Source organism: Lichenostomus cassidix, chromosome 1Ab (genome assembly GCF_008360975.1).
Source record: "Lichenostomus cassidix isolate B80296 chromosome 1Ab, HeHo_3.0, whole genome shotgun sequence".
NCBI lineage: Eukaryota > Metazoa > Chordata > Aves > Passeriformes > Meliphagidae > Lichenostomus > Lichenostomus cassidix.
Window position 1 is genome coordinate 5,808,321 of NC_139481.1, and position 12,778 is coordinate 5,821,098.

The 12,778-nt window shown below is 41.8% G+C and overlaps 1 protein-coding gene across 2 annotated transcripts in view; it reads left to right on the forward strand.

Annotated features, from left to right (window-relative positions):
* Nucleotides 1-10,750: 10,750 nt before the first annotated feature.
* The window catches only part of TBXAS1 (thromboxane A synthase 1), a 208,990-nt gene continuing 206,962 nt past the window's right edge, over nt 10,751-12,778 (forward strand). For both annotated transcript variants that reach the window (XM_085049584.1, XM_085049585.1), the window contains exon 1: nt 10,751-11,016. In XM_085049584.1, coding sequence (XP_084905710.1) covers nt 10,958-11,016 — 59 coding nt within the window. In that variant the 5' untranslated portion in view covers nt 10,751-10,957. The remainder of the gene's footprint in view (nt 11,017-12,778) is intronic.

The window sequence follows — 12,778 nt, forward strand, 5'->3', positions numbered from 1 at the left end:
GGACCTTAGCAGTTTCAATAGATTTATTCATGGTGTTTGTAGTTATGCAAGTCAGGAACTAGCAAAATACCTGTTGGAATAAGTAATAATCCTGTGCATTCACAAAAGCAGTTCTCTTAGATCTCACTATTAATAAGAGAGACTGCCTCAGTCAACCAAGTGCTACAGAGTTCAAAACAAAACAAGAAAGCAAAAATAACTCTGCTCTTAATGCTACAAGATCTTGGGGAGCAATCCATTCCAGCTCTTCTATGTATCTGCTTTAATACAGGCATTCTGATATAAATTGCATGATGATGATTAATAAATCTTCTATCAATTGAAGTCAAAAGAACATACTTTTTTTTTTTCTTTTTCTTTTCTAAACCTGCATTAAAATAGATTATTCAGAACTCTTGGAATGAAAAGTGCTAGGTCAAAACTCACATTTTTCTAGCAAGTCTATGAAAACTTACTATAAAAAGTCACATACTGCAGAATCTCAATTATCCTGGAAGACTTATCCGGGTTATGGCTTAAGTGTGCTATTCATGTGCTGCCAATTTGTTCTAGAAGTACAAGATGAGCTGCAGCGCCTTGCAAAGCAGCTAAACCCTTCCCAGACAGAATCCAGAAGCCACTCAGTGGATTGAGCTGGGTGTAGAAGTCCTGAAACTTCTCTTCAGTCTCATGCAGAGCTGGGCTGTACCTCAGAGCTGGAACACAAGAGCAGTTTGGGTTCTCTGCAGCTGTGGCAGGACTCAGGATCTGACTCAACATCACATCCTCCTCATCTGGGAAGTCTTCTTCATTTGGGAACATCGCCAGCACTGCACAGAGATGGCCATGCTGTGGTCCTGGGTAGAAGCTAAGAAGTCTCCATAGGTACCACCTGGCTGGGCACTAAAACCTCCTGCATCACTCATGTATTATTATTTCCTATTAACCAGGACCTTTCCTTGTCCTCTTCTTCACCTCATCTAAAGGGGACTTGTTGATATATCCATGGGCTTAATACCCACTGGTCTTGGAAGAACTTCTCTGGCTCACTGTACATTACTGTTCTTGACATTTTTAATGCATATGCAATTAATAAAAATTGGGCAAAACTTTAAAGCTGTGGCTATATTCTGGACAGATTAGGAATTTTACATTCTCTGTGAAGTATTGTTAAAACTTGCTACCCACAATTACTAGTACTAATTACTAAAAGCAGATTTTTCTCTGAAAAGAGAACTTTCTCTCCTTTGCACAGCCTTCCCCTCTTGTTAGAAAACCAAACATTCATAGTTAGGCTAATAGGGCCATGCTCCCAAAGGGGTTTTTTGTGAATTTCATGGCATTTAGTGATCCTATTGCTCTCCCAAATTCAGGAGAGCAGTGGCTGTGTCAGAAACTTCACCTCTGGTTTCCAAAAGAAATGCTTAGCTTTTGGGAACAAATGCCTAAACGAAGACTCAAACACAAGGTGAAAACAGAACACACAATTTAGGCTCACCTTGCATGAGTCCATCAGTGTGGGCAAAGGTAGTTTGTGAACTGAAAGTCTCCATAGGACAAACAAATTCAGAATAAAGCAGCATTACTGTGAAATACATGTCCAGCACGGGGAAGTGGAGTTACGCAAGTGAAGCTACTTTGCGGTAACTCCCAATGTGGATAAGCCCTTAATTACTTTTAAAATCTCACCATTACTAAGCCATGGTTATAATTTCTAGAGGCCTTGAGTTTGTGGAACAACTGGAGTATGAGATTCAATTGCATTCCCTTCAGTGGAGGACACAGTTAAGTGTCTGCACGTTTGTAGGCTTGAGGCCAGTCATTAACTAATTAGCGTACGGGAACATTTCAGTTTTTCACATCGGATTTTGCAAAGCTCTTTGGCAATAGTTATGAGCTTTTATTTTTCACTTCTTCCCTTCTCCCTTCACAGCAAACCAAAGACAATTGGAAATACGCTAACTTCCCATTTTCTCCTTTTAGGAAACAAAAATATTTGCTGAGTTTTGCAATTTTTTTAAAATGAAGATATCCATATATAAGCTTTCTAAAAGAGAAATATTTTAAAGGTTTCAGAGTTTGCGGACACGCAAAGCCTGTTGCCAGCAGGAGCGGCCGGGGATGTGGTGGAACTACAGCCCCCAGCGGGCATGGCGGGGACAGCCCGGCGAGGACAGCGCAGCGGGGCGCGGGGGCTGCTGGGAGTTGTAGTCCCGCGGCTTACCTGGCAGCGCTGCCAGCACCTGTGTGCGCCGTGTGAGGTGGCGATGGCTCCGCTGTGCCCTCGGGCTGTGCAGGGAGCTGCCGCCTGGCACCCCAACCAGGAACCGCTGCCGAGCCACGGCAGGGCTCTGAAGGTAAGGATCTCTGGGGATTTTCTCTGCAGGGGTAAATCCTGTGCTCCATCCCCGTCCTGCTTGCCCCTCTCTTTGGCTGGGAGGCTTTGCCGTGTCGTTCCTGTGGCACATCTTGGGCAATGTTGGGGTTTGGCTTGGCTGGCGGCACTGCCAGCGTCTGGGATTGGGTAGAGGTGCTATAATCCCCTGCAGCCATGGGGAGAAGTGTTGGCTGCTTTAGGTAAAGGTTGGTGGGATAAATAATCATTCAGTCTTAGAAAAAAGAAGGGTAGGGATCCCACTCCCTCGAGGGGCTGGAAATCTTTTTCTAGGGCCTTACAGCATCCGGCTTTTTGCTGAATTTAAGCTTGCTTTTTCATTTTTCCATCCTTTTAAGCTGACTTTCTAGATCTTAGTAGAGAGAAATTGACAAATACAAATTTTGCATAAGTGGCTGCAGTAGACTCTGCCTGCGTATATTTCCTTCTCCCAGTGTATCTGCTGTTTGCTAAACTGGAGGCAACTGAAAGTTTCAGGCTGTTCAGACCACTACAGTGAAAATCCTTGGAAATGCTTGTGTTTTATCCTGCTGCTTAATGAAACAGAGCAGTGGTCAGATAGCAGAGGGAGGAGAAATGGTTTTGTGTGCTTCACGGGTAAGGTAAAAACACTCATAAAGATTTTGGCTGGGATCCTCTGGCAAGCAGGCACCTGGGAAATTATTCCAGCCTTGCTGTTGGTCCTTACTCCTGAGTGTAAGTTTGCCAGAGAGTTGTGGTAAATATCTTGCAAAAGGATGCAGTGCAGAATCCCAGGGCTGAGTGTGCATGAGATGGTAATGCCCTGTGCATGGAGACTTGGTTCAATGACACAATTATACCCTGGTGGTCCTTTCCTACAAATAATTTACTAATTATTCTGGAGACCACACGTTTTCTGTGTGCATTACTCCTGGTCAGGGTCACTGGTTCTCAGCTTCTGGGGTGAAGCAGTAAGCAGTGGGCAGGCTGAAAACTGTGGCAGCAGAGTGGGAGTTTTTAGTTTTGGATGCAAGACCTTATTTAAACAAAAAAGGTGGAAGTGAAGACAGCAGACCCTCCTAGTAAAGAGAGATGTGTTGTCAGTTCTGCTGGGAATTGCGTTGCCCTTTTAATGGCAATAAAGTAGCTTTGCTGTTGGTCTCTGCAGATATTGCCAAATGCTGAACTGAACAGGTCTGGACAAGGAGGCAATTCCCTTCCTGTTGAGAGGTTTGGCAGCTCTGGGTCATTGTGAGGTACAGCTTTTGGGTGTGTGGGGTTTGCACACCATGGCATTCAGTCCTGCAGAAAGGCAGAAAGCTAAAGAGTGTCCTTCATGAATTCAGCATGCAGGAAAAGGTTAAACACAGTGCTTTCAGATCTGAAATGAGGATGCTATAGCTGGTGTTAGAGGTGTTGGTAAGAAGTGCTAAACTTTCTACCAACTAATCAATTACCTTAAAAATCCCAGCAGCTGCAATGGGGAGAGCCCATGGGCTGCTTTCCACATGAACTTTTCCACATACCTCACAGACCGATTAGTGGCACTGCTAACATGTTTGAAATAGAAAATAACTTATGATCACAGCTGAATTGTAACAGAAATCAATTATGGGGGACATCTGAATCTGAAAGCATTCCCTACACGTTCAAAAAACTTTTCTTAGACGTGAACAGCACTAATACAAAAACCAGGGATCATACCTGCATGCTCCCTTGCTGAGCTTTGAGTGTTTCTCAGTACACAGACTCTGGTGCTTGCTGGAGGTGGATGGACCTCCCCACTCTGCCTTTCCCCAGCTGACAGTCAGGCTGCAATGTTTAAAACAGGCATGGATTTTCCTGTTTACCCAACGTCAGCACTCCTCCCTAGCAGCAATTGTGTCGGTTTTGTTTTGCTTCCCTCATACACATCAGGAATCAAACAGCCTGATATGGCTAATGGGGTTGTATTGACCCACCTCTGCAGTTGCTATTAATATCTGAAGAAATTCCCAAATGCTTCAGCCACAGTGGGAGCACAGCTGCCTGTTCATCTTTCTCTTGCCAAACAGAGTGGGGTTTTTTACGTTAGCAAGTCCAGTAATTACTAGTGCAAGTTTTGCTTCTTGGTAGTGTTATGAAGAGAAGGACCAGATTACCTACAGAATAGATAAAGAATATCCATTTTCGAATGGATAGCAAGTTGATTTGCAATGTCATTTAAACAGTTTCCTAACAGCCAGTTATTTTTTGAAAACAAAGAAGGCTGAAGGGTTTTTTTTGAGGAGGGATTATGTCTTTTTCTTGCTGACCATAGAAATACAACCCACCCTTTCTAAAAAAAAAGTGCATTCAGAATTCAGCCCTGGTGCACAGGCTACTAAATTTCAATTGCTGGGTTTATGTCATTATTGCAGTTGCAGTAACTCTGTAAAAGACAAGATGAAAGGTTGCTCTTTCCACTCTGAGCTCTTTCCATCCTCCACCTTTACAGCAAAGGTTACCCTGAGCAGTGTGTACCTCTGCCTGTTGTAAGCACAGAAATACGTATTATTCATAACTTGCCAATGTGTATGCTGGGAAAGAAAAGCTGAATTTATAGCTATATTTCCTCTCTGCCAGGGTTTTTAGAGTTGAGGGTTCCAGTATTTCCATTATAAACCCCTGTTTTCTGAGGTTTATAACAGCCTTGAAGAGCATAGTGGTCTTGAACCATAATAGAAAGCGTGTAATGTTGCATTTACAATACAGCTGTAACTGCACATTAAGGAGGGTAATCTTCTCAGTGTACCCTCAATGCTTCAATAATGTTCATTGGAGTTACATATACTGAGAGAAAAAACAATATTTTATGTTTGGAGTGGGTGGTTTCCATCCAGAGAGCTGAGTGCATCACACAGGGACAGACTCTGCACCAGACTCACAGAAATTCCTTGCTACACCCTTAAAATACTCATGTGCATCTTTGAGAGATTGAACAGAGTGTCAGCAGGGTTCAAATCTTGTTGGGACTAAATTTTTGTTGCTGTTTCAAGTCATAATGTTGGGTTATTTAGTCTTCCACTTAACCTCTCTTCCCATGGCTAATAGGTCAGCTTGTTGGGTTCATGCCCTTTTGCAAGTGTTGCTAACCTCAAGCATTGAGAAATCACAAATTTACTCTCAGATTCATGAGACTGCAGGAAAAACATGTGTTTTTTTAAATTGAGCAATTAAAAGAGTTTAATTAGTATTTTAGCCCTGATCCTTTGAGTTTCACAGCATTTGAGCACTTTTTTCCTTGCTTGGAGTTTGACAGTCTGCCCCCAGTAAAACCTGTATTTCTAACATTCGCACAAATGAGCAACCCATGCTGTAGCAAAAAACTCAACTAAACCAAGACTTCAGACAGAACTTGAGGTTTGGAAATGCTGGGTTTGTGATTGCATAATTTTTCTCCCCCCTTTTTTCTCTCCCCTTACTGCTTTTGCATGCCCGTATTACAACATACCTGCTGAGAATGAGACAGCTGATGGGATTTCTGATTTGGTAAATTAGTGTATAAGTGGTCAGCAGAAAGATCTGCAGCAAAAAAGCCCAAGCAGTGGCAAAGCACAAAAGGCTGGACTGGAGTAAAGCTGCCTGTATGCTTCATGTGCTTTTCTGCCATGTATAAGGGGACTGCAATTTGCATGTTAGCTCTCTGTGCTCCCTTTCATATGGGTGAGAAGCCTTTGGGGAAATTTGGCATGATCTACTGAGAATTATTCATCATGTGATGCAGACATTTAGGCAGCAAATACCCTCTGTCTAGGGGCATGAGTGACAATAAGGCTTTTCAAGGTACTTTATATTGTCCCTGCATTTGCCCCATAATGTGAAGGTTCTGTATGTCTTCTTGCCCCAGCTTTGTGTGTTCAGTGCTCCATACAGAGTGACTTTTCAATCAAACAAAGGAGGTTAGGTCTTTTTCACGGTGTTTGAAAACTGAGCTTCACAAAAGACATTATAACTTAGCCACTTCTTGCCATCATATTTTTACAAAGGCAAACATTTATATATCTCTCTGCAACTACAAGACTAGTCTAGGCAGGGTTCTTTGGCTTTTGCTGTGAATGTGGAGCTATTGATCCATGAACATAAATCCTTATTTATCTCCAGTCCAGTTTATAGAACAATGAAATTATAGGATTGCTTGAATCAATCAATGTTTCTAAAGCAAGCTATAGAAATATAAACAAGTTAGCAATTATTTAATAAAGTCAATTTGCTTAGAAATGCCTGGCGACGGGCAGCAGATGTTACATTAATTTCTGCTTTCCTTGGAATTTCACAGGGGCTGCAGATCTTAATGTCACTATTAGCAAAGGTAACTTTATTTTAGAAACTCATTCCGAACTCTCACAGCAAGAGGAAGAAACTGTCATTCCTTTTGACCACAAAACCTGTGCTATTTCTAAGAGGAGTTCTTTGAAATAACTAGGATATCTCACAGCTTGTTGCTTTAGAGGGAACTTAGTACAGTGGCACTACATTTAGTTAGCATAATGAGCTTTTTAGCCCCTAAGATACCCACTGAGTTTGAAGTACCATAACTTTTGGTCAGCTAAGATTAAATTTGCTAGTGAAGTCCAAGTTTGCATAATATTTTAGCTTTCCCAGAATTTTAACCTGTGTGCCTGTTTCCTGAGAAGCGTTTGGGTTAACATAACCAGGTTCTGACTTGGCAAAACAATTTAAGTGTAGAACTGTGTCTTTGTGCTTCTCACTTTGTTCAAGGTCACGGAAGAATCTCCTGTGAGTTCATGGTGTCCTTTTGGTGCTCCTGTCTGGTTTTTAATGTAGAGCAGGATTTTATTAGTTGATGCTTTGGTGGTCTGTCTGTTGGGTAGTTTGTCATAGTTTATCATGCAGGAGTACAAAACCATCTGATTAATCTGCTTAATCAATCCTTGAACAGGGGTAGTAATAATTAAGTCACAGATGGCCATTGTAAATCCCTCTATTCCAATACATTAATATTCCTAGTACTTTGGATATTAAGGTTGTTTTAAATAAAAAAAAAAAAACAAAAAAAACCCCTCAGTTAAATGTGTGTCTGGAAGTTGTTTTTTTTCTTGGACTACCTTCAAGATATTGAGAATTCATTTTGGCTCTGCAAATGTTTTTGCTTTAAGATAAATTATTGTCATATATACTTATACATTTTGGTACATAGGCTTTGTTAAAGCTTATACATAAACTAGTCTCTGATTAATCTCTTTTTTAAGCTGTTCAGTGGTATTTTGTCTGCAGTATTTTGTGGCTAAGCTGTCTGTGGCAGAATTTTGTTGATCTGAAGACTGGGCAATAAATTTCTACAGACACAAACTGCTATAAAATTAAAACTTAACATCTTCCCCGACTTCCTTCATCTATCATAAAGTTGGTGTGGCTCAGCCTTAATTAGATTATTATAGACCTAAAATATATGAGATAGAATAGCACAAGAGGAATTGAATTTGGTCATTAGCAGGAGTGTGTGGTTAGTCTAGCTGGTGTAGTCAGTAACTCCTGAAATATGAGACTACACTTTCCATTTGATGTCCCTTGGAGACAGGTCAAAATCCTTAACGTGATTTAGGTTTACTGGGAAGGTCTATAATCCTGCTTTTTAATAAACTCTGTATTTCATGTCGGAACAATACCTGTGCATGTCAAGCATTGCTGAGGCTCACAGCCCCAGCTGCATTCCCTTGGAAGCTGAAATGCATTGTTTTGGAAGAGCATTTACAGCAAACATTGCTGGACTCAGGGCTCTAAGGCATGAAGGCTTCCTGTAAAACCTGGATTGTCTGGGTGCCAGGTTTTGGTTCTTTTTCAGCTGAGGAACAGCTCAGCTTCTCAGATTTGAATGCTGTTGTGTACTTCCCTGTTGAATAGCTGCTGCAAAGATGTGTGTGCAGGCTGCAGCTCAGCCCTGAATCACTGCTGTCTTGGAGCTCTGTCCCTTGCTGGGCACCTCCCAGGCACTGGTGGGCAGTGAAGGATGAGATGGGTGTCTGCAGGGTAGGTTTTAGTCAATATTTGTGATGAACAAGGTGGTGATCTGTGGATTTTAATCGCCACGGGAGAGAGGAGCATGATGGCACAGTGAGAGGGAGCTGCAAAGCTTGGTAGATGTGATCTTGAGGGAAACCCTGAGGATGCAAATGCAGCCAGAGCTGCTGACTCACAGCACACTGACAGGAAAAGCCTCTCTCCCACTTCTGCTTGTCTCTGGCTTCCTCCAGCCTGTGGTTAGGGAGGACTTTGTCTCACTAACTCTTTGATATTGTTCCCATACCGGCCAGTGACTCCTCAAAAGAAACTGGGAGGTTGGTGAAAAATATCTGTGCTATTAACTGTTAATTGGGATGATATTTCTCACATAAAAAACTTGTAAAGAGAGTCTCAGGATTGATAAAAAGCTTGTTTTCATTGCTGTCTGCATCCCTGACTCCTTTTCCCCACACCCTGCAAAGCATCATGTGGATTTCTGTGACTCTTCACAGAGAGTCACACTCGGTCCCTGACTCCAGGATGATAACTGTAAGTGTGATGAGAAGTGCTCCTGGTAGGTTTTAGAGTCACCCTTGCTACCCTTCTTAAAGGTTGGAGGTGCCAAGTTAAAATCCTTCAGCAAACAGGTGATGTGGCTTAAAAAGTAAAAAAACTCAAACCCCAACATCAACAACAGAAAAGGACAAAAAGAAAAGAAAGAAAGAAAGGCTTGATTATGTGTTCTCTTCCAAACTGGATACTGATGTGAGATCCTATTTCCTTTTTAAGTGTGTGTTTAAGAACTGTTCATACCTCCCATGTCTCAGTGAGACTGGGAAAAGACTCCAGTGCTTCTTAAAAAATGAGTGAGGTCTGTACTTGACCTGTGTGTGCTGATAGGAGTTGTGCAGTTGATTTTAATTGGAGAACATCTGCCCTCTATGTGCAGAAAAATGTCTTTTATTAAAAAGCCAAGTGAATTAAAGTGAAGCTGGAATATTATTTCTTACCTTCTACACTTGTGATGATCGCTTTAGTTTTTTGAAAAGACTCTGATGCATATCAGTATTTGATTTTTTTTTTCTTTTTCTAAAAGCCCTCCAGGATCGGTTGCTGGTTGGGATTAGCTTGTGCCCACTGATTAATTCCTTGTGTCACTGGTCTTGAATCTTGCTGCAGTTGTTCTTGGAGAACTCGCCAGCAGCAGCAAACCAGCAGAGCTGTTATTGACCTAGAATAGCAATAGAGTTGTTAATGCATTAAGCAAGGTTTTCTGTGAGCTACGCTGCTGTTCTGTGGGGTTGATGAGCTGGTTAGCACCTTTTATTTATTCTGTAAGGATCTGAGGCTGGAAGGGAATTAATGCAGTTGTGAAGCGTGGAGAACCAAAATAGAAGTGATTCAGTTAGAGTAGAGCCAAATCTTCTTAAAATTAAACTCCATTGTGTTAGAGACTTTACTTTTTTGATACCTATATTATTAACTTCTCTGATAAGAGCAGGAAATGTAATACAGTGCTATTGGAGAAGCCTTGCACATTAAATCTAAGCTATTGTCTTGGGGTTGTAAGAGAAGAAACCACTCTTCATCAGGTGTGTTATGAGGATCAGGTTTTACAGAATTTCTGTTTCTCAAGGTTACCATAGAATTCATGGACTTAGTTTTTGCATAGCATTGATTTCCTTAACTTTCATACAGGTTGTTTAGGATGGGTGGGAGCTCTGCAGTACATATATGAGTATTTACAGCTTCATAAGTAACAAACAGTACTGGACAGCTCAGGGAATTTTATCATGGGCAGAGGTGTTTACTTGCAAGCTGCTGCTTGTCCTGAATATTTTTTTAATAATGAAATTTGGTTACTTTAGTGTAATTTGCTGTAGAACTCGTGAACTTGAGATGATCCAGCCTAGCAGTGCTGTCTGTGTGGACTCACCAGTGGGGTAGATGCTGATTTAGGGATCTGGTACTACAGCTGGGGTTTTCTGCTCGTTAGTTCTTTTTTACATGTGTTCCAGTAGTCACATTAGATGAGTTTTCCTCTAATCCCTCGTTTTACTTGTGATAATTTAAAGCTTACTTTGTTCTATTCTTACAAGGTATGACCAGCTTGGAAATGAAGTGCCAATGACGTTTTATATTGCCAAAATACTCTATATTTCTTACTTTAGAGAATGCCACTGTTTATATGTCAGGACACCCCTGAAAGTGCCTTTATATTTAATTTCCATGACCTCTAACATGGTCAGGCTGTCTTCCCCTCTTTTCCCCACACATTCCCATACTTGAAGTCTAAAAACCTACTCAGCAGCACTGATGTCTCAATCCGTGGGTATGTAAATATTTATTAACACAACAGTCAACAACAGTGGGAGGGGGGAAATTGCTACATCCACCATCCAGGGAACCTTCCAGTTGTGTCTCAGAGTGTGCAGTCGACGAGAAGGGGAAAGGTTTGCACTTTGTGCTTGACATGCTTTTGCTCTCTCGGTTCCTGTTTTGTTGCAGATGTCATTCATTTAGCTGTGGAAGGCTTTATCAGCCCTTGCAGAGGCTTTCCCCTGCACACAGCACTCAAGGCTGGAGCTGTGGAGGAGGAGAATTGAGCCTGTAGATCTGCTGGCACTTGCCTCCCTAGAAATGAGCAGTACCACAGTCACCCTGGCTTTGCTGGCAGTTTTCCTGGTGCTGCTGTATTGGTAAGTGATGATGGTGATATGGGCTGCACATCAACACAAACCCTGCTGAAGCTCAGCATCTACAGAGTCTTTTATCCGTGAGGGGAAGCTGGAAGATAATTGCTTAGGAGGGAAGTAGAGGGGGAGTTGGTTAGGATGCAGAGGGTGCAATAAATACAAAACTCATGATGCTTTTAGAGAATTCTCTCCTTGCACTATTGTCTTGGAAGTGCTTTACCAACTGCTGACAAAAATTGTCTTCCAAATTAAGGACTTTTTTGTTGGTTTCTTATTAATTTCTTTGGGCAGCAGGAACATTGGTCCTGGTCACAAATAAACCAAGTACTTATTGGACCTCTTCTCTGTACTATGCTACACACTTGTTTTTTGGCTTAAGTGTACAGACACTTTAACTGCTGCTTGAATTTCCTCTCTTGTTTTTCCCACACTGACTAGTGGATACAAATCAGAGTAACAGCAGCTCTAATGGTTAGCACAGTAGGAATTGCAGTGAGCTGTGCTGAAATGAAAAAACCCCACCCTGTCCTGACAATTTATTTCAGAAATTAAATCAGCTGAACTGGGAGTGTTTTTCTGATTTTTTGCTTGCATATCTCTTCAAATCCTGCCTTGCATATCTCTTCCAGAATGGGGTTTTTTTCTCAATTGTATGAGTGACCAAGAAAAGGTTTCAGGGACTGTTGCAGGAAAAAAATCCAACAAAAATCCAAAGCTAATCTAGGAGAGAATAGTGATGGCACCATGAGTTTAGCACAGTTGTTGTAAAAATGCAAATGACAGATCACTTTGCATATATTGTGTCATTCTTTCACCCTGTTAAGCTTTGTTCAACTTCCTTCTGTGTCCAGGGAGAGTCTAGAGAGAGTAAAAAGAGTCAAACCCCTATTTGACATGTGTTGCCATATCAAATAGGTGGGTGAGCCTGCTACCTTAACAAGATCTGCTGAAATCATCCCAAACTACCAAGTCCTACTTCCTCTGAATTTCATTGGGAAAAAGAATGGCAGCTCTAGGTCATTAAATAATGCTGTTTAGCTGCAGACCTGTGCATCCTTGGGGGGAGAGAGGGAGGACAAAGGCACATCCACAGCTCAGGAAAGCAGCAGATGAGCTGGTGAGATCTGCCTGTGAACCATTTGAAATAGCCTGATGCTTCCACCCAGTGCATGTCCAGATGTGCTGAGATCTCTGAAGACCCAGAACTGCTCCTTGTAAATGTCAGGTGCTGTCTGGTGCCTGCTTGCCCAGGGCCTCACTTTCTGGTTCAGTTTAGGGAAGGCTCTTCCTCCCTTTGAAGTTCAGACACGGTGGTTTAGTCATTTGGTCTTGCCATTAACGAACCTACCTCTAATTGCAGAGAGTCTCAACCAGGCTTGTGGCTGTGGTCAGTTACTGCTGAATTGAGTGCCTACCATAAACATTTCAAAAAGTTCCATTTAGCAGTGAGGTGGGAAGTTTAGACAATTTCCCCCATTCAGTGTGTCTCCTTTCCTGGCTGAATGTGAGTTCTGTGAAAGCATCAAGAAAAGGAAGCTGAAGTTTTATACAGGGAAAGTGTTTTATACTCTTACCTGCCTGTGGTTACTACTAACCAATCTTGTTGATCTACAGATTCAAGTTGATTTTTGAGTACCTTGTTAAATACAGGTGCCTATAGATCAGTTTTCCAGTGGGAAGCTGGTGATCCTTAAAACTGCAATGAAATATGCTGGACAACACCTGTGGGCTCTGGGTAGGTTTGCTTGAGCTCTTCAGATCTATT